Source organism: Stegastes partitus, unplaced genomic scaffold, assembly GCF_000690725.1.
Source record: "Stegastes partitus isolate 25-593 unplaced genomic scaffold, Stegastes_partitus-1.0.2 Scaffold1462, whole genome shotgun sequence".
In the NCBI taxonomy this organism is placed as follows: domain Eukaryota; kingdom Metazoa; phylum Chordata; class Actinopteri; family Pomacentridae; genus Stegastes; species Stegastes partitus.
Window position 1 is genome coordinate 54072 of NW_007579193.1, and position 25481 is coordinate 79552.

At 40.8% G+C, this 25481-nt stretch overlaps 1 protein-coding gene across 8 annotated transcripts in view; it reads left to right on the forward strand.

Moving 5' to 3' along the window:
- The first annotated feature begins 6431 nt into the window (after nucleotides 1–6431).
- Nucleotides 6432–25481, forward strand: part of wnk1b (WNK lysine deficient protein kinase 1b) — a 109138-nt gene continuing 90088 nt past the window's right edge. For all 8 annotated transcript variants that reach the window (XM_008299785.1, XM_008299788.1, XM_008299790.1 and 5 more), the window contains exon 1: nucleotides 6432–7593. In XM_008299785.1, the coding sequence (XP_008298007.1) occupies nucleotides 6643–7593 (951 nt within the window). In that variant the 5' untranslated portion in view covers nucleotides 6432–6642. The remainder of the gene's footprint in view (nucleotides 7594–25481) is intronic.

Here is a 25481-nt window from a genome sequence, read left to right on the forward strand (position 1 = left end):
AATAAAAGGGCCACATTTTAATGAAGAAATCTCAGGTTCTGTGCCAAAAAAATATTTGTTTATTAATTCTTCCAAATAAAAAACCAATTAACTTTTAATGTTTAGGAATGTTTCATTCTCAGACTCAGGCTGGTAGCTTCCTGTTTGAGTAAGATTAGATAAGTAAGATAAGAGAGCTTTATTAATCGCCAAGGAAATTCTTGTGCCAGGTGTTGCCCAGAAGAAATCGCAACGACATTAATAATAGATACAGTGTCTAATAGAATTACAACATAAGTATAAACATTTATATTAATGTTATGTTCTATTAATGTTCTAATCAGGGGATTGCTCTCTGGTGTGCACATTGAGCGTCCATGGCATTAAAATGTTACTATCTGTTATGTGAAATACACACAACAAGAGCCAGTAGGAAAATGCATGTAGCGTAAAGGAACTTTTGGTCCTTTTTCATTACTGATGAGCAAGTTAAGCTCATCCTGTTCTGATTATTATTTCCAGATGTGCTGCAGTCCAATATCAGCGTGTGTAGATGTGACAAAATGTGGGATTCTTAAATGTGGTTCCATCCTGATGTTCTGTCACTGATGGATCATACTGAGAAACAAAACAATGTGAGAACAAATAGATGGATGAAACTAAAACTGTTATAGATCCTGTGTAAGTACATATAGAGCACACACACACACACACACACACACACACACACAGAGAGAGAGAGAGAGAGAGAGAGAGAGAGAGAGAGAGAGAGAGAGAGTCAGTAAGTATCAGTCAAACAAAAAAAACCCAAAACCTGGCAGTGGTTGTGTTTAACATGAAGGACACATAAAATAACAGCATGATGAAGGCTGTGCTGGTTCCAGCTGCAGCTGTTTAGTAGCTCAACACACTGGAGTTTGCCTCTGGCTGCTGCTGCCAATTCACTCAACAAGACACTATCATACCGGTTTGGCCTGTCAAAATAAAACTCTCTTTTTTTCTTTGCTGGAGTCTTATCCCACTTACTTTGGGATTTCACTTAATTGAGTTTCATTTATTGTAATATTGGTGTTTGCTTTATTGTGCAGCACCTTGGAATTTTGTCACAACTGCACTCTGATTTTATAGCCAAATCAACTGATCGAGTAAATTATTATTTTGTAATGTGCGTTTTGCAATGAAAGAGTCTGAACTGCAGTTTGCATTTGTAGAAAATATGTTTTTAAAAAAATCATTTCTTTGCTTATTTTATTTAAGAAGAACTCATTGGGTGAAAACAATTTTCTCCCTTTAAACAAATTACAAACAAACTGAGTATTAAAAGTTAGAAAATGAACACACTGACCTGTTTACCCATTTATGCATGTAAATATGCCACCAAACAATATTCCCCCCACCACCACTTTTAGGGGACACCGTTGCTGCATTCTGGGCTTAACATCGCCCAAGAATATTGTGATTGGTTTAAATACAAATACAACAAACTAGAGGTTTTTTTTTTTTCTCCTCCTACAGCAGAATGATTATGAGGTGCAGCCAGACTATTCTACATGACTGTGTCTCGGGGCTAGAGGATAGTCTGATGAGCAACTTGTGTTCTTGAGCCATGTCCCGCCCATGACACTTTCTGATTGGTTATGTCACAATTATTGAAAAAGTCGCTATTATTAAATGTTAATGAAACCTGAATTAAGAGTGTGTGTTGACACTTGGTGCTTAATTTTTTATATATCAAAAAAAAAAAATCAGTTTTAATTACTAGTCTACTTGATTGCTAATAAGTGGTATGAACCCTGAAAAAAACAATAGAGTCAACTCTTAAAACAGACTGGAAGAGGAATCATATGGACTAAAATGGTTTGTTGACTCCGTTTGGCCCTTTTCGATGTTTGACTCGGTGGGATGAAAGCTCATCTTAAGGTGTTTTTTAAATTTTATTTAATTTTATTTTTTTACATTATTATTATTTTTTTTTTTACAAACCTGAATGTGTTCTATTTTTATTGTTACAGCAGCATGGATATTCAACAAAGGAGGTAAACAAAAGCAAAAAGACAACACAGAATATTATTATAAAATGAATGATGAAAATGATAAAAAAAAATACAGAAAATATAGAAAGAAAAGTCAACAAAATTACAAAAAAATTATTTCATCATGCTAACATTGCACCTGCATTGTAAAGATTCAAAGAAGGAAAGGATTTGCATATAAACGGTGTTTAATTTTCATGCAGTTTTCCAAAAAATAAAACAAAAACCAAGATCTTTATATAAACTTTTTGTTATCATTACTAGCAGGAACATTTGACTTAGTACTCTAAAGTAGGCCTGTTCACGAGAATAAACATCTTATTTGTCCTTTGGGCGAGTATATTTTGAAATAGCTCCAGTTTCCGGTGCGACCCGGGTCATCGGCGGCAGCTTGACGCGGCTCCGCTGTGTGAACGCTCCGCCGTCGCCTTGACGAGTCATCGCCAGTGAAGAGCCCGGAGCAGACGGAGCCGCTGTCTGATGGCTTGAAAACGAGAGGAATAACTGCGGACCACGGCGGATTTATTGCATTGAACGAGCCCGGAGCAGCGGTGTCAGAGGCGGTGTTTTTTTTTTTTTTTTTTTTTTTCTGCCGGAGCATCTTTGAGTGAGAGACCGTCTCTGGATCCAGACAGACGGAAAGTAGCACCGGAGCCGCCGCGACACCAGCGAACGAACTTGGCATCTTCTGTCCGGTGGGAGGTGTCTGTCTGTCGGCTTCGGCTCGCTGCACGCACCGCTCGGCTCGCTGCTTCTCCTGTATTTTTGTCTTATGTTGTGAAGAGGGCCGCCGCTAAGTTATGCTTTTAGCAATTTGCTCATTTTTGCGTGTTTTTCGGCAACCAACTGTGGCTTTAACGTGACGCACCATCCTGACATTAGTGCCGTGCGTCGGAGAGGACCCCCACTGCAGAGCACTCGCAGGCTTCTTCAGCAAGTTTTCTGCCTTCTCATTTCCACGGTACCGACACAAAACACACCGATGTGAGAGGTAAAAGCTGCATTTTGACCAAATTTTTATCGTTTTATCCGAGTCGTGACTGCTCGTCGCTCCTGTCTTCTTCTTGCCTGTAAGCAAAGTTAGCAGCAGCATAGCCCGGGGGTTCGCGGAGTTCCTCAACAGGCAGCGGTGAACCCCTCACTGCAACACAACTGCACATTTAAACACATTTCAGCCAATGCACGATTAAGTATTTGTCACACAACTTGCAGATATGACAAGTTAGCATGCGTTACCAACACCAACCTAAACTTAGTAAAGACTCCTATGCTGTATACTTTATGTGCGCCTGTGCGCATTTTAACAGGATGAACATCTTGCTTTCATTTGGTTTTAATGAGCCGGCGTTAGCAAATGGAGTTAATTTAATCCTTGGCTTTAGCTGGTGATGCACCGATAGCAATTTCTTTATATTTTTAAAATAATAATAATAATAATAATAATAATAATTTTAGTGCTCACCGTTACTTTTTTTTTTTTGGCTGCACTAGCCCATTAGCCGCTAGCAAGAATCAAGTTTAGCTTAAATTTTCTACTTATATTTTAAATATTTAATAGGAATTGACACTAAAATATACACTAAAACTGAAAAATGTAACTTTGCTAATGTTTTATATGAATGTTAATAAATGCTTTAACATTTATATTTATGTTTGTTGCAATATTAGCTAGTTTAAGCTAGCTGAGCTAATTTCAGGCATTTACATGGACACCTCTAATGGGCCCTCATGTGACATCTGTGACAAAATAGCGTAAAAAATAAAGCTGTTAAAATTAATTTATGTCCTGTTTCTTATCAGTTTAATTTCTGCTATTACACTTTTTTTTTTATTGTAGCTTCAGCACCCCCTAGCTGCTGGGGAATTACTGCTACCTAATTGCTAACCTGTTTAGCTTCCTGGCAAAATAACCAGTTTTTCACTAGAAATAATAACAATAGCGTCTTCAGTATCTTTATAAATGTTTAGTGTTACTCCTAATTAATCAATAAGATATACATACATACTGTACACCTGTTTGGTCATTTTCAGGCCTTGTACACAGAGTGATCAGGCGCTGAAGCACAGCAGTCCACTCATGGGATTAAACTGGACGTTGTTTTGTGATTTATGCAAAACGCTTGGCGAGACACGTCAGTGAGAATAGCTGCCTCATACTTAAGTCATCACTTTATGTCTCCTCAGTTGATGTCATCTTGTTCACAGCCTAATGAATTACCTCACTGATCATCATCGTCAACACTGCCAATCACTGCAGCGCACAGCTGGAACATCTGGTTAAATAAATCACTTGTCTTAACCTCTAGGGCAGCCAGGTGTCATCAAATGCAAACCTGGGTACAAGATGCTGTCTGTCTGTTTAAAACCTGTTCATAACGTATTAATATACATATAATAGCGCACATAGCTAAACAGAAAAAACTAACAGTCAGAAAAGTAGTTTGATCAATTTCAGATTGAACTTGAAATTTAAAGGTTTCTCTTGAACAAAGATTGCTTTGTGTTTTGACTGACGCAAAGAAAATTTGACTTGTCAACATGAGATGCTTTAGGCTTTCTAGCACTCTTCACAGCTTTCATGTGAAGTGGTTCTACGCCATCTGGGTTGATTGACGTGAGAGTGGTTTGTGCAGGTGTACATTCACTGACACACTTTGCACACAGTTGTCCAGTGTTCACTTAAAACTCCATTTATAGAAAATTGATTTCACCGAAGAAAACCCTCGTCGATGACTAAATGAAAGTGTGACTATTACTCTGCATGTTTCTTTGTGCCTCAGAGTCGATTAAAACTTGCGAGAACTTATTGGTTGCTTTAATCATGAATCAGTTTCATGTGAGTGATTTCTAACATCGCACACAAAAGCAGCTGCTGTTCTTCAGTGCCGCTGTGATAGCCGAGCAGAAGTTATATGTGGGATGTTATGTAAGACAACTTGCAAATTCAGTGAGTCTATTTTTTACTACTTGCATTTTCAGTAAATTAATATGCAGAGTGCACCGTCGGCTGTCCGCTATTGTGCACTCACTGTCCTCAGATATGCGTTTGGTTTCTGTGCAGTGGTTCTATCTGTGTCACTGTGAGCGCCGCCTCCTCTCTCATGTTAAGCTGCTGAATTGCCACAGAGTAGCCTAACCTTGGGGTCAGTCGGGCTGTGGTGACTTTGGGCTAAATTTGGAACGTGGAGCAATTAGGCACACACTCTGCTACATCACTCCACTGCATTAACTACACAGGGGCAACTGGGAGGGGAAGGCAGGGGTGGGGATGCGGATCTCTGTCTGTATAACGAGCTTGAGTTGAAGATTAAAGATTGTGCTGAGATCAATTTAAAGGGAAATGTTCACTGATAAATCCCGAACCGAGTGTAAAGGATTGAATGAATCTTTTAAAAGATTATTCTGAAGTAATGAATTACTCATGACAGCGCTGTAATGAATGTGAATATTCACTTTTTTGATTCAAGAAACCCAACTTTTTCAGTCACTGATCTGTTTTGAGTGTTTTACCAGCCAGACTGTATATGTAAAGAAGATCCAGATGAGCGCCTGATCGATGCTTAGTGGTCAAAGATGACAGATTTGTCAACTGTGGCAGCAGCAGCGTATGCCTGGTGTTCATTTCCTCCGCTGCTTGTGTCAATCACACCACTGATCACTGGCCAAATGTCGGTAAAATGTTCGGGTATCTGACAGCTTTTATGCTCTACTAGCCACTTTGGCAGGAAGCCAAGCATCTTTGAGTATCCTTGAAGTTCACTGGGTCAGTTATAGTACAGTCAAGAGAATACAGATGGTAAATTGTGTAATGTATGAAGGAGTTTAACAGTTTTCCATCTCTTTGTCTTATTTCCAGTGACAAAGACAGAAGCAGACCAAGCTGGGCCAGGCCAGGCCGGGCTCGGCCTACCTAGCCCTCTGTCTGGCCTCAGCGGACGGGCCAGCAGCCTTTCCAGGGAGTCCCATGTTCAGCAGGCAGAGGAGGCTTCAGCCTGGTCGGACAGAAACTTCCCAGGATCTCCAAGTCAAGCTGTAACACATTGGACTCCAACCATATTCAGTTGTTTCAGCTTTTGGGAGGCCGTACTGCGCGGTTAGATCTCCACTTCTTCCATGTTTTGGTCGTCCCTCTCTGGATGTTGGCAGCAGGATGGATTCGGGTGTTGATTTGACGGTTGTCACCTCATTGCAGTGCTTGCACCCCTCCTCCTTTGACTGCCTTTCGTCCCCTCCCTCCCCGGTCTTTAAGCGAAAGCCCCTTCCTCTCACCTGGGGCTTCCCTGAGCCCTGTACGGAAGGGCCTTGTAGGAACTGTAGGTTGTCTTGTTAAAACAGTTGCTGTAGCAAAGAGGAAGCAGAGGAAAGAAGATCTTGCAAAAAAACAAACAAACTGCAAAACACAACGAGGATTGCTGCATTCAGTTGATTTTATTTTTGTAACCCATCACTTTTGCTTTTGTTTGAGTTTGAGAGAGTTTTCTTGTTTTTTTCAAAGGAGCTTGCTGGATTAGATGTGTGCCTACATCCAGAGTTTACACAGATAGATTGGTCTGATTACACACATAAAAAAAAAAATCTTTATTTATACGTACAGAATTGTTTTTTTTTGTGGTCTGAGCCTCCTGGAAGAATGTCTGAGAGCAAAAGCAGCAGCAAAGCAGTGAAATTCATTGCCCCGCCACCCCCTGTTTCTTCTGCCTCCCCTTGTCCATCACCCCAGACCCCCCACAAGAATGTGAACGGCTCTGCCAGTTCAGACTCGCACGTCGTGGAGAAGCTCAGCGGACAGCCTGAGGTCCAACGTCGGCGCCACACCATGGATAGAGACTCTAAAACAGCCGAGCACCGTTTCTTCCGCCGGAGTGTGATTTGTGACTCCAATGCGACAGCTTTGGACCTGCCCAGCAAAGCAGCTGTGATACTCACCTCACCACCGGACTGTGAAGGGCCTCCCACCTTCTTCTCTCCGCAGCTTTCTGGGTCTGGACCTGGGGATTACGATTCTGACGGCGAGGAGCCCTCAAGAGGTTCCTATTTGCAAGGCGTCACTCTTCAGCCTTGTCTTGGCCTTGGAGGGGCAGTTGCAGAGGGGCACGTACAAAATGCTAAGCAAGATTTAAGTGTGAGCATCACCGCAGCCGCTGCTCCCAGCAGCAGCAGCAGCAGTGCTGAACGTAGTGCAGACGGGGCAGTAAAAGAGCCCAGCCCGACAGTATTGGATGTTACCGACAAAACAGTAAGCAAACAGCCTGACGTTGTGTTGCGTCCCAGAGGGCCCCAGGACACGCAACAAGTGGCGAAAGACGGAAAGGTGGACGAGGGAATCGTTAGCAGTCCGACAGAGGAGAAAGACAGAGAGACGGAGGAGGAGAAGGGGTTAGCGAAAGCCCGGGCAGAGCAGAGGGAAGCCGAGAAACGAGTGCAGGATGATATAGAGGAGGCCGAGACGAAAGCTGTGGGGACTTCACCAGACGGACGCTTCCTGAAATTTGACATAGAGATTGGAAGAGGCTCTTTTAAGACCGTGTACAAAGGACTGGATACAGAGACGACAGTGGAAGTGGCGTGGTGTGAGCTGCAGGTAAGCCCCGACTCAGAAAACTGCTCTCTGTCTCTATTCTGTGTGTCTGGTCCACAACAGCTGGATGTTGCCTCTTCTGTTTTGTATGTCCTATTTTTGTCTCGATATCTTGAGGTTGCTGATACACTGATAGTGTTACTTGGAACTTCCTGCTCGCCCAGATGCACTTCTGTGTAAATGTTACTGAAATGAGATTACAATCTTGTTGAGACTGAGACACAGGTGCAGATTACATCTTTAGCTAATGGTTTTGATGTTTTGATTTTGGCAGAATTTTACAGTAAGCATGGCAGGTCCAGATGTGCCATAGACTTCCTGACAGTAATTCAGTGTCAGGATGGTGTTTGTGTGTTAAGACATCAGCAGTAAGCGAGTTTAGAACTTCCTCTTTTGAGATTAATTTTGGTTTTCGTTATACCAATTGCACATTTTCTAGATGGTTGTTTTTAGTTAAGCACTTTTTCCATGTATGTGGCTCTATGGATGTATTATATTTGTTGTATGGGCAGCAGAGGATGACTGAAAGATCCTTGAATTGTTGTTTCCTCCATGAACAATAGATTCCATGTGCATGTCAGCCATTAAAAAAATATTGCTCCTCTGACTGGTTCATACAGGGAACTGCACTGCTTGAAAATATTTGACTCATTGGTTGTTCAACTTTTATAACATTGACCTGCACGTGTAGCAGCTCCTTGGGGGCACATTTCTGTTTACAAAATGTTTCTGCACTTTTGTATGGTGCAGAAATCGCAAAACTTTTGTCGAGATCCTCCCCGATTATTGGGGTGCTGCATCTCTAACAGAAACATCTGCCAAACTGAGGTGACACAGTGCAACTTTTGCTCATTGTTGCAGCTTCGGCGCTTCGTTTTCTCTTAGTCATGGTTTTGGGTTGTCGTCTCTGGCGGTCTCTGGCATATTGACGGTTGAGTTTCAAATGTGTGTGAACGGATGCTGCGGCGCATCGTATTACCTCCACCACACATTGCACAAGTGAGTACTGAAAGCGGAAGAGGATGCAAAAGAATCCAGGCCTAAATGTAAGTGGGTTTGATTTCCTGATGACTGTGGCAGTTTGGTAATCAAGCCTCATAAATGTGTTGGCTTGATATCTGTAGAATGTACGGTGAAGATTTACAACAGAAGTGTTCTGAAGGTTCGTGAAGCTGAGATTTCCCCAGTTGCTTTTCTGTGGCTAGAACACGACTGGTTGCTCTCAATCAGCTTTCATTCTCTGTCTGCAGATACGTAAAGGTCACCAAAAAGACTGCATCTTGCACACAGCGTGAAACACGAGACAGGATGGCACACCGGTCACCACAGGATGCTGTTGCTTCATTGTGCTGCACTGATGCAACTTCTGCACCGAGTGTGTGAGCGAGACGTGAAGTGTATATGTGTAGAGGTGAGGCGGACAGAAATGGAAGGAAACAGAGAGAGTCTTTCAGCTTTCAGGTCTTGTTGACGGGTAGACACAGAGACAGAGGTGCGTTCAGCAGCCGGAGATGTAGAATAACAGTCTCAGCCGGTCATATGACGTTCAGGGCACTGACTGAGCTGAGGTTTTAGCGGAGGAAGAAAACAGTGACATGGACTCACGTGGAACTGCTTGCCCCGACGAAACACTGCTTACTGTGCCAGAGAAACAGCAGTTTTTTAAAAATAAAAACTGTATCTTTTATTTGTTATTTAGCAGCGAGTCCCGCAGAATGAATCCTTAGCGATATAATATAAAAGTCAAAGCATCAGAAACGAGGCCAGGAAGGTTTTTGTTATGAAAAGCATGTTTAGAATTTGCGCTCTGCTCCGTCTATTCACCGTGCTATTCCCATCTGTGCTGTGACTAATTGTGAAAATTAATCAGAAGCAGAAAAAGTCAGACGAGGTCAAACTGTATAATTAAATGTTTTCTCTTCGAATCCGCACGTGTTTATACAGTATTTCTCAGTGTATGATTATTTCCCATGGGAGCGTGCGGTTGTTTTTCCTGTCATCTCCCATCACAAGATGCTCCTCGAGTCTTCCTGAATCCCAGGAGCTAAAATCAGCTTTGCCTGATGCCCTGCGTCAAGGAAACGCCGGTTTGTTTATCAGAAAACAAACGTCCAGCCTCTGCTGAGCTTTCTCTGTCCGCCATACATCCCTCGTTTTTTCCTCTCCGCTGCTCATCGAAACGGGGAAACCTGGTGATTACCGACTGCGTTGTGAGTCAAGGAGGTCTCTTGTCTCTTATTTTGATAGTGCTGTAAAATATAAGCTGTCTAAAACTAGTATTATTAGACGTGATATACTGCTCACGTGTTATATAAGAGTATTGAAGTCCTGTGGTGACTCGGCTATACGCATGCAGAGACAAGTACTTTTCTACAGACCCTGGCTGTAATCCGCTGAGTGTGTGTGTCAAAGATGACTGAGCAACTGCTGACATGTGGCAGAACGGTGGGAGTAAAGTTACATGCACACACACACACACACACACACACACACACACACACGCTATACAACCAATCACATTCACTCACTGGGTGGGCATGGCAACTGGAGATCTGTGGGAGTCGGGATCATCTGGAACTTGTTGGTTGTCCTGTATGTGCAAATGCGTGTTTTTATAAGTGCATGTATGTGACGGGAGCGTGTTCCCATCACTTAGTCAGAGCAATATGCATATGTAAGTGAGCTGCAAGTGTTTAAGACTCTAATATGTGTGTGTTTTAGAGATAGATCTGGCGAGAGAGGGGGGGTTGGTTGTGTCTTCACATTCCACGACATCTGATCCAAAACAGGTTAACTTCTGCTTCCAGAGAAATCCCGTGATAGATGGAAACGGAGCCAGAGAGGATAAGGGAGATAGAGCAGATGTTGGTGGAGAGATTGATGAATTGACTGTGGGAGCGGAGAGCGAGAGGAGGAAGGTCACCCAGTAGCTTATCTTCAGGTGTCTTGTCTGACTGGAGGTTTGATGATGGATAGGAAAGAAGACGCCGGAATGAAAGGAATGCTCGGTATAATCACGAGTTACGAACCTAAAAATAGATAGAATGGCAAGAGCGGTAATTGTAGCGTTGGAGATTTCCATTTACCTCAGTCAGGTGGGAAGCTGCAGAGCTTCAGCCCTGAGCGTTTGACTATAGTGTGGTATGTTGTGGCTCATGATCTAAACGGTAAAAGAGAAGAGAAGTGGGAGAAGAAAAAAAAAAGATCAGAAAGAGGACAGAGATGGAGAGGAGAGGGAGGGTTAAAGGTCAGAGGTCAACCTGTTGTTTCACATGTGATCAGCGGGAGTCTTTCCAGCATTCAAGCGCGGGAGCACACGAGTGGTTTAAACTGATAAAAACCAAACAGAAAGATTTATACGAGAAGTTGTCGGAGGCAAAGATTGGAAGTTTGAGGACGAGAATGTGGAGGGAGAATAGAGAAATGGGACAACATGGGGAGGAGGAGGGGGGGAGGAGGAGAAAAAGTGGGAGAGAAAAGACAAAGGAAATGAAAAGGGAGGATGACTGAGAAGGGGGAGAGCAGCGTAGAAACCAAAAGACCCCATGTCTGTGTGTGTGTGTGACCTTAGGCTCCCAGCTCCACTGGCTCTCAAAGACCTTGAAATTTCTTCAACAGCAACACAAGGCGGATTAGCCCCCTCCCCACACACACACACACACACACACACTAGCTCACACACACAAGCTTTGGGGGCTTCCAGCCTGTCCTTCAATGATGGTTATTCAATCAGTGCCATAATAGGGGAAACTGGCCTCTGAGCTCAGACAGCTTTGTTTACACGTGCGGGCGTTGCAGCAATGCCGAATATTTGCCAGCATTCGTCACATCACGTGCATTTTGTGTCGCAGACTTTAAAATTTCATTAGCAGCAGTGTCATGACACTGACAGAGTGAATCGCATATAACAGGGCTAACCAACACGGCTTTCCAGTTTTAGCCTTGTTGATGGCGATGACCCATTTCAACCTGGCCCGAAATCTTTCCATTGTGTTAGTAGAAAGACAGAAGGAGGAAGAAGAGATCATATTGGAAGCAAGGAGGCACAAAATGAGGCAGAGCAGGAAGCAGCAGGAGGAGGATATTTGTCAAGATTGTTTATCAGGCTATTAAAAGTATAATATCCCAAAGGCAGTTTCGTTGAACAATGAATTCTTTGTTGCGCTTTATCTTTGTGCAGATTGCAGGACTTCGCCTTAACAAGTAAGCATCTGTGTATAGTTTTTATTAGGTTTAAAGAAAAAAAACTTCCAAAAATGATACTCGATATATTTCAGGCTTCAACCAGCCAGCTGCCGGAGGTCAAAGGTCAAATTACACCGTTGAAATATTACATGTAAATATTTGGAGCTGCAGATGATAAAAGCGAGTAGACGTGCATGGAAGCGAGTAAAAGTATTTTATTGAAAGATAAATATCCTCAGATTACTCCGGGCCAGCAGAGCTGAGATGTAACAGTTCCAGAGGTTCAGATTTCCCTGACAAAACAGCAAACTGCAGCGGTGTCAGGCAAAGGTTGGTTCTCCTGCTGATTGATTCTGAAGGTGCTGTAAAGCCGTATTGGCCACCCCCTAAACACACATGCACATTATAAAGGAATGGAAACTGTGTTTACACGTCTTGTAAATGCTTTAAATGGCAGCTACAAATATTTTACTCAGTTCCTTTTCCTTATTACCAATTAAGATAATGCCTATGTGCATGTAAAGGTAGGCTCGTGCGGTTCGTATGTCTGTATGCAGCGGGGGTGTGGTTGTGTGCGCTCATACTCCAGCGAGCTTTTGGGGATCGTTAACTTATTCATTTGGCTCGGCTTCATTGCAGATGAGCTCAACTGTTTGATTATAAAAAATTAAAGTGGAAACTCGGTGGATATTTCCTGTGTTTTTAACGCGATGGATGGATTTTGTGGACACAGTAATTTAAGAACCACACGAAAAGAGAATTTATGGCCTCAGTGAGGAGTTTCTCAGGGTGGAAAATGACCAGCAGCCACTCCACAGTTGTTGGTAGACGGGTTGTACGTATGTATAGATCGGCTACTAATGATAGTGGTAAGGCCACTCATAAAGCTGTTGTTCTTCTGCAATAAATCTGGCTGTAAAACAGGTGAATGTTGTGGTTCGACTTAGGAATCTAACAGCCACAATGGCCAGACAAGTTTGTTTCCTGCCTCGTAAATAACGGGAATGAAGGGCAGAATTTTTAGGACTTGGTGTCAAAGTGAGGGTGCAGTAACTTTTAATAGCTAAATGCTTTATGCAGACTAGACCTGCAACTCATGTTTATTTTCACTGTCGACTATTCTGGCGATTATTTTCTCAATTAAAAGATTAGTTGTTTGGTATGTAAAATATCAGAAAATGGTGAAAAATGTCCATCAGTGTCTCCTAAGGCCAACATGACGTCCTCTGATATCTTGTTTTGTCCATTTAAATCGGTCTAAATATTCACTTTGCTGTCATAGAAGAGGACAGAAACCAGAAAATAGTGTAACTTTAACCCTCTGAACCCCAAGCAGTATCTCTATCTCTCTCAGTGGAAACAGCACAGTCATGTCTAGCATTAGAGACCATTCGAAAATGTCATCTGTGCAGTACGACAAAGTTATGATCACATAAATCACAACAGAACTAAAACAAATGTTCAATTTCTTTGATTGTTTAAGTCACAAAAACTGAATAAACCTGGTATCAACATGTACAACATTGTCCCCAGGTGTTAGCAATCCTGCAAAAAAGGCTAACTCTGCATGCTTTTTATTTACTACTGACTGTGATTACAGAATTTTTGTTGTTTACAGAAGCTGGTCAGAGCATTCATTATTATTATTTTTTGTAAATTTTTAAATCAGGCATGTAGATAAAGTGACTTTACTTTCATATCAAAATATCAAAAGTTGTATTTGGTTTATTTTCATGATAAAACTGGAACTCCTACTTGAAAAGTTAATGGAAATTCTGACTAAATGACACGATTTTGATGACATGTCATGAATTCAACCTTAGATTTGCTCAAGCTTCCAAATATAACGCCACAGATAATTAATTAAAGGAGTTTCAAAAAGCTGAAAATATGATTCATTTTAAAATTTATACAGATTTCTTTTTAAAAAGTCCCTCAGAACGTGCTGGTGGGATTTGGGGCTCAGAAGGGTTAAGAAAAGGGAATCACATAATTTTGTCTTTTTATTCCCAATCCAATTAGTCAATTAGTTAAACAGCTGATAGTTAATGCAATAGTGGACAAGTAATCAGTTAATCAGTTTACTGTTGCAGCTCTGATATGGACAACATTCCAGCAGATCAAACCTCTGACACTCACTCATGCATTAAAACACACATGGCAAGATGTTCAGCTCAGATATGCAAAGGCCACAAAGCTCAGCCAGCTGGATTTACTGTACGAGGACGAAGCAGGAAAACGTTGGCTGAGGCCATTGTTCAGCTCTGATGTGGGACAATGTGAAGATGACAGGATAAGACGAAGACACAGAGGAAATCTCCGTTAATTTCGTTGATTCATTCTCGATGCGTCGCTGTGTCTTTCTTTGGCTTCGTCTTTGTCCCACCGGAGTCACTATTTGCCTCTAACTCTCTGTCATATGTCAGCAACCAGCTGTGAGCAACAAAGGAAGGGACACAGAGAAGCTTCCTCATATGTAAACCATCCCTGTCTCCATCCACACACACACACACACACACACATTACTTTCCGTTTAATATGCGTGTGTGTGTACACCAGAGTTTCCCCCCAGTGTTGGGCAGTAAGGTCAGGCCATCCTGCTTTTACGAATTTCATTAGTGTCGATTTCAGCGCAGGACTTGGAAGTGTCACATGGCCCGAGCTCCAGGTCATGTTGTGTTATTAGCGAGGAGTGATAGTGTTTGCACAGAGTCACTCAAACACAGTTAAACGTACTGCACGTAGTGTAGGCCTTCCACCCATGGGAGGGAAGCTTTTTTATCACACACATAAATCTCTCTTGATAGCTTTGAAGCCCTGAATATGTGTGCTAACAGTTCAGTGGGGTGGAGAAAAAAAAAGCAAAAAAAACAAAACGACGACCTTTCTCCCTCCCACTCTGTGTTTATTTAGAAAAAAAAAACCCACAAGAAGCAAGTGTATTCCTGCACCCAGATTTCTCGAGTGTGTGTTTGCGCGAGTCGGAGAGACGGAGAAGCGTTTTGGCACCCTCCTTCTAAATAAAGTCACGAAGAAGAGCTGAGAGGGAGATGCTTTAGAAACTGCTGAGGGTGTGTGTGTCGACGGTTACGTCACGCTGAATTTCACAGTGCTTGTGTTGACTGTGCTTTATAATGATCGTAGCTCGGTTTAATTAGAAACAGGGTGTGTGTGTGTGTGTGTGTGTGTGTGTATGTGTGTGTTGTTGACTCATGGATAGGCTATGCGCGCCTACACCTGATGTAAGCGACTGTGTACGTATTATGGGGTTAGTTGGGGCCAGCGAATGCAGCAGGCAGATGTTAGAAGACTTGCACAGCGAGGGATGGTTTTTCTATTCCCCCTCACACTCTTCCTGCCCCGTCTTTGCTCTCTACGATCAGATTCACTCCTCCCTCCTTTTTTTTTTTTTTTATATCTCTGTCTATTCCTGCTCTTCTCATTATTTTCCATCTCTTGCCATCTTAATCCCTCCCTCGCTGCCTGATATCAATCTTCCCCTCCTTGAATTTCACACATTAAAAGGGAGGAGTAACTTTATTTGTCTGACTCTGCCCTTCTTGTCTTCCTTCGTCACTGCTGCTTACTCATTCATTCCATCGTAGATCTTTGTGTCGTCTCCGCTTTGAAGATTCCTTTCTGATGTGCTGGATGCATTTCTGAGAGGAAGAGAGCGACAGAGACGTTGCGTATTGTGAGTGTGGAGAAATACAAGACCTGCATCTGAACCCAGAACATCACTATCACTTCATTAGATTCTGTATTGCCTCCTGAAGCCTGGATCTCTATTGTGATTTGGTCACTTCAGCTGCAGCCCTGACTCAGCTCCACACACACAGTAGCCTGACTGAATGCAAGTGTGTGACTGATTAGCAAAAACAGGGTAATTTTTTTTTTTTTTTGCCAGGAAGCTGCTAAACAATACTGACATTGTGAGAATAATCACTTCCTGGAAATCCAGAGCCGGGATTGGCTGACAGCTGCAGATCAGAGGCACGGGATTTGGTCACGTTGTTTTGAGCCTAAAATGACAAATCTGGGATCAGATGGACAGCTTCTGAGGGTGCAGAAAGTAAAGCTTGTGACATCTGACCAAAAATAGCTTGAACCTGTTACTGAGCATGATTTATGTGAGCATTTTCTTTCTCTGATTTTATAAAATTTTAGCATGAGGCCAAAAGTGCTAAAAATAAAGTAACATCAATCCACCTGATTACTTGTCAGGACATTCTTTGTAAGCACTGGGGAGAAGGACAGTGACACATTTTTACACTGAGGTGCAACAATTGATCAGTTATTGGTTAGATGTCAACCATTAAATTAATCATTTTGATTGCGAAATAATCAGTTTCATTAAGTTTTAAAGGAAAGAAAATTCTCTGATTCCAGCTTCTTACATGTGAATATTTCTGATTTCTTTCCTCCTTTTTGACATAAAACTGAATAACTTTGGGGTTTGGGACAAAATAAGACATCTGAGGACATCATCCTGGACTTCGGAAAACACTGATCAACATTTTTCACCATTTTCTGACATGTCATAGGTGAAACAACTTATCGATTCATGTAGAAGTTACCAACAGCCCCACAGGAGATACAAGCACAATCATATCATATCAGTATACAAACCAAATGTCGTTGTTTCTGTCATAAAAAAACTACATAATAGCAACATTGTGCCAACAAGCTTAAAGTCGGGTTTTGTGCTGTACAAATATATGAATGAACCGCGTGTATGAACTGTGGCTGTAACTTCTGTGTTTTATAGACCATCAGTAAACTGATCAATCGAGGAAAAAAAAAAATCCACAATAGTTGTTGGTTGCTGCCCCGTTTGACTCATAAATTTAATAAAACAAACTTGTGTTGTCAGAGGAAGTGAGGATACGCTGACGTGTGTGTGTGTGTGTTTGATGATTAAGTAAAGAAGTGCAGCGGCATCACCAGACTGGTGCGAACATCTGGCCTGGGATGATTCAAAAAGACAAAGAGTACAGCGTGTGGACTTTATTTCCAGTTATACGCAGACCATTTTGGGAAATGTTATCATCGGTCAGTATTACTGAATAATGGAGAATCCTCTCAGAGCATGCCTCCATTTCACTTTCAGCTCACTGCTGTTACATCACTTACTCTCTTTTTCACTCAGATGTGCTCTGCCTGCTCACTACATTCATCATTTATTACATTTCTGCTCATAGTTGCTTTTTTTTTTTTTTAACCAGTAGGTATTTTGAGGGCGAACTTTCCCTACAGGAGTAACAGCTCCAGGCTAGAGGATGCTGTTGATTGCACATATATAAGTGGGATATAGGATACTGAGGGTGGACCTTTTTGAAATTTCAGCTTTCATATGCAACACTGTGTTGACGGGAAATGGCTACAATTTGACTTGGCTTCATAAAAATGGTTTAACTTGTCAGATCTTGCTAAGGTAGCTGTTAGATGTTGTGGGAATCTGAATAAATGTTAATGCACAATATATTCCAAAATCTGCAGCTGCACATCTGATACCAGCAGATAACCAGCGACAGCGAGGTTGAGTGCTTGTTAAATCGACCTGTAGGTCTCTGAGGAAAGCGGTATAGGTGACTACTTAAGTGTGTATGAGTGCATTTGTGTATGTGTGAGTGTGTGTGTGTGTGTGTGGGTCTAAAATAGATCAAGTCTCTAAACTGCCTGTCTTCTGAATCAGCGTAAAGTGACCTGAGCTGCACATCTATGCTGCCTGTGCTACAACACTGTGTGTGTGTGTGTGTGTGTGTGTGAGTGTGAGTGTGAGTGTGAGAGAGCCCGTTGATGTGAGTCTTTTCTTTATATTTGTGTTTAGTCTGCTGCTGCTGCTTTTGTCTGTGCCTGTGACTCTGCACGCACTGTTCTGCTGCTGCGAGTGTGTGTCCAGTCTGCCTATAGATTGTGTGTCTGTGTGTGTGTACTTGTGTAAGTGAGCTCCTGTTTCTGTCTTTGTGCTCACTGCTTATTTTGTGTGTGTTTGAGGAGGGGGCAGCTCCCTGCTTTCATTGTATCCCTCCCAGATTCCCCACATTCCAATGATAAGATGTCATTCTCTGGTGAACTGTGGTGGTGGGGGGGTGTTCATTAAAACGTGACGGTCCCCCACCCCGTCATAAATGTATGCGATGGAGAGGGCATCAGCATGTGTGTGTTGGAAGGTCTTACAGTCCAGTAATATTATTACTGTTACATTTTGTGCCTCGTGCTTTCCAACCAGAGGTCATGTACCAAACAAGCAATAAAATATTGTAAAATAGATTTTTATGGTTTATCTTTTGGGCATCTTGCCAACCACATGTGCTGTAAAAGATGAACTTTAACAGATTTTAGCAGTTTAGTTCAAATATGCAAAACATCTAAAAAAAAAAAAACAGAAAAAAAATGATGAATTTACACGTTGACTGTAACAAAAACAAAGTCATAACTGTAAATAACGTCACATCGAAAATCTATATTTTTACACAAGTTAATTTGTTCTTTTACACAGTTTGACAGTCAAATTACATCACTTAGTACTTTATTGAAACAGCAAAAAATCTAATTAGTTTACAAATTTTTGCCATGACTCGAGAAAAAACATTATATATAAATTTAAGAAAAAATGGTAAAAAATAAAAAGACTATTACTTTACAGATGTTCCCTCTTTTTTCAATTACAGATAATAGCAGACCAAAACAATGTCCACATCAATTTAAAAAAATAAAATTAAAAAAAGCCAGGTATTTCTTTTACATTTGTCCATAAGTTTAAACTATTTTTACTGTATTTAAACATCTGCAAACAATTCGTATTTTGCAAGTTTTTTAACTGTTATTTTACAGGTTTTCTCTGTTTTGTTAAATTACACATAATATATTTTAAAATCACATAAAAAAACATATTAACTTACATGTTGTCTGTAAAAAACAAACAAAAAAAAAGGCCAAAACTGTAAATATTGTCCACTTTAATATCTGTATTTTGGTAATCGTAATATGTCCTTTTGTACGACCATAAAAGTAAACTGTTACTGTATTAAAATCAGCTAAAAATATCATTGTTTTACAGATATTTGTCATTATTTTCAGTTTTTAAATGTGACAGTATTCCACTGTTATTATGTTTTTTATGACACTAGCTGCCAGCATTTGTATGTTTTTTTTTTTTTTTTACAGACTTATTTTTTCTTTGATTTCTGATAAGTCTATAATAAGCGAGTTCAAGTAAAACCCCTTGATGCTCAAGATAAAGCAGCGTACAGAACAGAAATTGGTTCGGGTTTAACAAGTTCATTTGCTTCTGGAAATAGAACTGAAGAACAGCGAGACACAGAGAACAAAGTGTCGTATTAAGGCGCAGTTTGTTTGTGTTTTTTCTTCTTTCTCTGTCACTGTCCCTCTCTTTTGTTTGTCTCTGGCGTCCTCCCTCTTTCTCTGCTTCTTTCTTTTCTCTCCATCCTCCATGACCTTATCTGAAGCCTGTGGGGACAAGAGGAGAGAGAGAGATGGAGACAGAGAGAGAGGAGATGGGATTTTTCCCTCTCATTTTTTTTTCTCTTTCTCTTCTATAAATAGCAGCAGGGCAGCAGAGTGTCATCTGCTAAGCCATAACTGGAGCAGAATGAGTGTGGGGACTGTGTGTAACTACTTGTGTCCAAGTGGATATATGTATGTCAGAGTCCACCTTCTACACTTTCTTTATTTAAAAAAATGATTTTCAGCTTAAAGGGAAGTTTGGTGAAATGCTGTTTACAAAAAGAGTCACTGTCAAAAAGAATATAAGTGCTTTTATCTGCCCGATGAAGCCTTACATGGGTAGTTTTCATCAGCTCTGATAGTGTAACATCATGTATCTACCTGTGTGTACCATCTTTATAACTCCAGATTTCTTTCAACATATGGTACAACTTGTCACACCTTCTTGGTCACATATTTAAGTTAAACTGTGATGAAGATAACTTTTTTTTCATTTTTGTGACCAAGTACTTCATTATAAAAACACATTTCATGTCTTGTTTTGTATTTTTGTGACTTACATGTAGATTATTTTGCATTATCTTTTTTTTTTTTTGTCAATGTGTGCCAGAAGATGGGACTTTTAATGGCGGCTTCAAGTTCTTTTTAGATTTTAACTCGCCCACAATCAGAGATTAATTGATCTACTTGTCCAATATTGAAGATTCTGAATATTCCAGGCTTTTGTTTTTTTTGCAAAGTTCCTGAGATAGTGTCATTCAAACAAAGCTTTTAATTTCAATGTGCCAAGACATCCTGAAATTAGGAAATTAAATAGACAATCATCATAGAAAGCATTTTTTTTTTCCTTTGGCAAAATATTTCTAAATAATAAATATCCATATTTCATGTTGCAGAAATGTCTGTATAATTCTGGGTGTGTGTAGGAGTGCAACAAATTGAAAGTTTGATGCTTAACTAAAGGGACATTCCACTAACTGCCACTAAAAAACTTAGCATGTGCGTCATACTCATCGCTGAGCTGTATACAAATAAGTGTAGTGAAGGAGAGGGCTGCAAAAAATTTTTGTGCTCATTAAAACTTAATCCATTGATTGTCTTATTGATTGAATGTTTTATACATGAATATACAGGTAAAAATGCACGTCATAATTTACAGTTTGTTTCTACCTTTGTCAGTAATACTTGGAAAGTTTCTCTCTGACTTGCTTGCTTTGCCTTTTCATTGCAAAAACCTGCTTAAGTTTCTTTTGAATATTTCATTTATTGTCTTCTGATTATGGGTAATTCCTGGGACCTGCAGTTTTTTTTTGTTTTTTTTTTAGCGCACTGTCCCGCCTGCAGCAAAGTTAAAACCAGAATCCAATGAGATTTGCGTTGGATCCTGTGGAGTCCCAGTCCCCGTGCAGTTCTCTACATCACACCAGAGCCCAGTCAGACTAACCAAGCATCAAGTCCTTACATTTGAGACAATAGAGCTAGTGTATGTCTCCCATTTTTTCTTGAAAGATGACTAAAGCAGTGATATTATTGAATATTCTTCTCATTTTCTTTTGATAAACCAATCAGCTAACTGTTACAGCTCAAGCAGAATGTTCAGTTATATCAGTTTGAGAGGCTTTTTATCTGCACTTGTATGTTTTGGGTGGATTATTACAACTTTTTTATGATAGCAAGAAGGCCGATTTGTTATGGCACATACCACATGTGCACACGTGCTCTGAGCAGCAGATTCCTGGTTTGAATCCTGGCCACAGACCATTCTTTTTTGCGTGTTATTCCCCTACTGCCTCTGCTGCATTTCCACTGTTTTGCCTCTAGCAAAAATGCTGGAAAATAAATCTTTAAAAAAAAAACAAAAGGACAGTAGTTATAGTGGAACGTTAATGTCTATTTTAAAGTCCCCATGGGGGCAGTTTGCTTTATAGACAGTAGTCCAACACAAATACATACACAATGCATCACACTGTACATGAGCGCAGTGCAAAATCCATATCTCCCACTGTGTGATTCATGAGGAAAAAGAAAGAGAGATGTGATGATAAAAACCAATAGCAGATGGGACAAAGGACAATCTGTATCTATTAGGGCTACCCGTTGGGAGATGAAACCTGATGTTAGCATCTGGAGCTCGACGTCTAAAGGATGTTTAGGGCTCAAAACAAAAGTGTGTGCGTCTGAGATGATCCTCCCTTCACGCTGAGGGTCACTGAGGGTAGCAGCAGTAAATTCTTTCCAGCTTGTTCTTATTTTAATACTCTATATTTTTGAGATTAAGATTGCCAAGCCAGCAAATCATCGAAGAAAGAAAAGACAGACTACACATTTAAACTTTAGAACAGTCGTTGGTTTGCTGTTTTGCATCAGAATTCAGCTTCTCGTCGAGGACAGTGTCCGACTGCTTCCATTGTCTCGCCCTTAGTCGTGTACAGTGCAAGGAGAAGGAGCCTCCTCCAAAAATCAATAAACGTCTGCCGGTTGCTACTAGACCAGCACCCTATAATGTGATTTCAACATCGATTCCCGTGCTTTATTAAGATTATTTGGATTTAAAATGTTTCCTTCGAAGGAGATCTTGTTGTTTTTTTGCACCACAGCGAGATTGGATTGACGTGTACGTTTCTGCATGCGTCCTATTAATGCACGTGTTAGCGTCGGTCAATATAAATGGCGAGTTTCTAATCTTAATTGTCGCTGCCACGGTCGATTTATAGAGAGAGAGCCTGCCAAACACAATGCTGCTGAGTCAGTGGGAGCTGTATAAAAACACACACACACACACACATACACCAAATCGCAGACAGTGTGGTCAGTGAGGCAGGAAGTTCTCCCCACCAGATTAGGAGTCAATCCCTCATAAGCCACAGTTGCATGATGTAATCACCGCAGAGCAAGATCACATGGATGGTATGCAGCGCTCAATGCCGTTTGAATTGAACGGGAAAACCCCTTCTGTCTTTTTAATGTCATGGTCGGGTGCAAGGGTGAACAGCTGCATGATTTGCAACCGTCATCTGCCACAAATCATTTAAACTGCGATACTGGAAGACTGTGGTCGTCGGCCCAAAATACTTCTCGGTGCTACTTTTTACTTGTCAAGTGCCACATGCTCAGAAAAAGTCAAAAACTTTAAATCCTTGTGATAACATTTTAGTCTATGTGTCACTGTGAATCCTTCTTGCATGTGGAGATAATTTATCCTGCTTTTGCTGTATGCAGTTGTCTTTAATCCTGATCTCCCTATCCAGAGTTGTGATCATTAAACCAGATAGTTTAAGACTGAAGTCACCGCGTCCAGTCAGATGATGAGATTCTGGACGCAGGAAGCGGTGGCCTGATTCAGCTGATAGGAGGTTTTATATCCCCCACTGTGCACTGGTGTTGCTGTGAAATTAGTTTCTGCAGTGAGATAAAGCAGATTGTGGGAATATTGTCTTGCGGTCTTATCTGAGAATCAACAGGTCAAATGTTGGATCCTGGCAGCAGACTGTGTGCTGTCAGTGTCCTTTTAAGGTAAATGTCTTTCTGTGCAAAGTTGGTCTTCTACTCTAAAACGAGCAAAATCAGGGCAGAACATCCAAACCGGTCCCTTTAATCAGAATGTAGATCTGCCAAATATGCAATTAGCAGTTGATTGAACCACTTTAATGTTAGTTTTGGTTCCCGGTTCCAAATTCGGAGTTTAGATAATGTGGTAAAATAGGGCGCAAGTTACACCCACACATGTGTTTTCACTCAGTGTGGCAACGTGACAACAAACCAAATCTCTTCTTTTACTGTGTTTGTGCTTTTTGAATACAAAATCTCATAAAAAGGGAAAAAGCCAAACCCTCTTCTGCTCAAATCCCAAACTAAACACATTATGAGCCTTTTTTAATAGAAGAATTCTCAACATGTTACTGTAGGAAAATCACTGGTGTAAATAATAAAATTATTATCTTAATTTTTATTATCAAATGACTCCATTGGCATTTGCTCGCTGCGTGTAGAATGGAGCTATTGTTGATGTTATTAGTAACATATGTGTTTCTCCTACCATGACAAGTCAAAATGTGTGCCGTGAAAAAGGCCCGTCACCATTCTTTTCTGCAACAGTTGTGGACTGATTAGCACCATGTGTGGAGCACCACGTAATCTACACCCAGAAACCCAACTCTGAGGGGCACAACTCAATGTATACAACTCCACAAAACAAAACAAAAGACACCCCCACGAGTAATACGTGCATATTCCAGAGGTTACGAGTGACATTTTGTTTTAAAACAAACTAAGTCATTCGTCGTCACATACAGACAGATATAATAGGAAAAGTAGTTTTGCTTCATATTTCAGCTGATTGTGTTTGGACTGTACGGGCACGTACAGACCTGCTGAGTGTGCAAAGTGGTTTTTGAAAAGCGCTAAGTAAATAAGGTATGGTTACTGATTGATGTGATATGAGAATTGTGCTATTAAATGATTAAGTTGGGTAAGAAAGAAAAAATTTGATAACCTTTTTTTTCGGCTAATACATGAATGAAATGGGCCAGTTTACAAATCTGAGGCAGTTACGATTAACTCAAGTATTTTATGCAACTTCATACTTCTACTCAACTATATCACACAGCCAAATATTTAACTTTTCACACCACTACATTTGTCAAAAAACTTTAGTGATGACTTAATTTTCAGATTGCAGTTTTTCATACCCTTTAGTTTCTCGTATAAACCATGTATCTTTAAATGTGGTGGTTTGTGATAAACTGAAATTCCTCCTTAGTCTGAGAAAATTTTCCATAAATTAAATAAACTGTGTAATGAGAGTGACGGTACAAACATGATTCTATAGAGTATAACTGTGACCCCATCATGTTTTTTTTTTTTGTGCATTTTGAAATATTGCAGACTTTTGCAAAAAAAAGTTTATAGAAATGGCAGTATTTGCAAAAAACATCCTCAAATCTGCCTGTTTGAGATGTTTTTTTTTAAAAATTTTAGTTTTTTAATTTTTCAAGAAATCCTTAATGTGGGCGAAGAGCGACACAAACACCATTTCATCTTCTTTTTAAACTGTGCAGCCAAGTTTTTTTTCACTCCTAAGCACTTACTGGAGCAAGCCTGCTTTGCATTTTTTCTTTTTGTTTCATTTTTTGAGACCTTTTAAAAGTTCTCTTCAATTTGTTTGACAGTAAAACATGGAAACATGGCTTGTGATGCATTACTGTGGATTAAACTACCCAAAAGTGTACAAAGTAGTTCAAATTACCTCAGCCTTGAACACCCACAATAATCAAATGCAACATACATATTAATGAAGCAGTAATAATAATCCAAAACCACTTCCAGGAAACATTATTCTGTTCAACAAGTATTTTCCCTTTTGGTACTTTTAAGTACATTTTAATATATGTCATTAAAAGTTCTGCTTAAGTTTTTTTACATGCAGAACTTTTACTTGTAGTGGAGTATTTTAATTCGTTAGTGTTGATACTGGGCTGCAAGGTGGATCAGTGGGTTAGCACCATTGCCTCGCAGCAAGAAGGTCGCCAGTTTGCATCCTGGTGAGGACACTTGGGATCTTTTGGGAGTTTGCATGTTCTCCCCGTGCAGCGTGGGTTCTCTCTGGGTTCTCCTGCTTCTTCCCACAAGGTCCAAAAACATGTTGAGGTTAATTGGTGATTCTAAATTGTCCGTAGATGTGAATGTGAGTGTGCTTGGTCGTCTGTCTCTAAGTGTAGCCCTGTGATAGACTGGTGACCTGTCCAGGGTGTCCCCTGCCTTCACCCTGAGTCCAGCCTCCCATGCCCCCCGTGAGGATTAAGCGGTGTATAGATAATGGATGGATGGATGAAATTGGTACTTTTACTGAAGTAAAGGTCAGAATCCTTCTTCCACTACTGGGCAGCATGCACCAACGCAACACACTGTTGCGTAAAATATTATTTGATTGCCTCTGCGTTGGTGGAATACTGTAAAGACCGACACACAGAGTGAGATTTTATTGAGAGAACTTGTACTCCAGCTCTACAGCTGAGCGCTACACAAACATTTAAACCGTCAGAACTCTGATGGTCATAAAAACACACGCCGTCCCACCCGCCTTTCCTGCACACGTGTGGAAACACACACACACGTGCACCAGTTCTAACAAAGCAGGGTTGACGGCGAGGTCAGGTCTGTTTGTTTACTGTTGTCCTTCCTTTGTGTTTGTGAATGCGTGTGGGTTGTGTTGCGTTGTCTATTCATTGTGTTTTGGG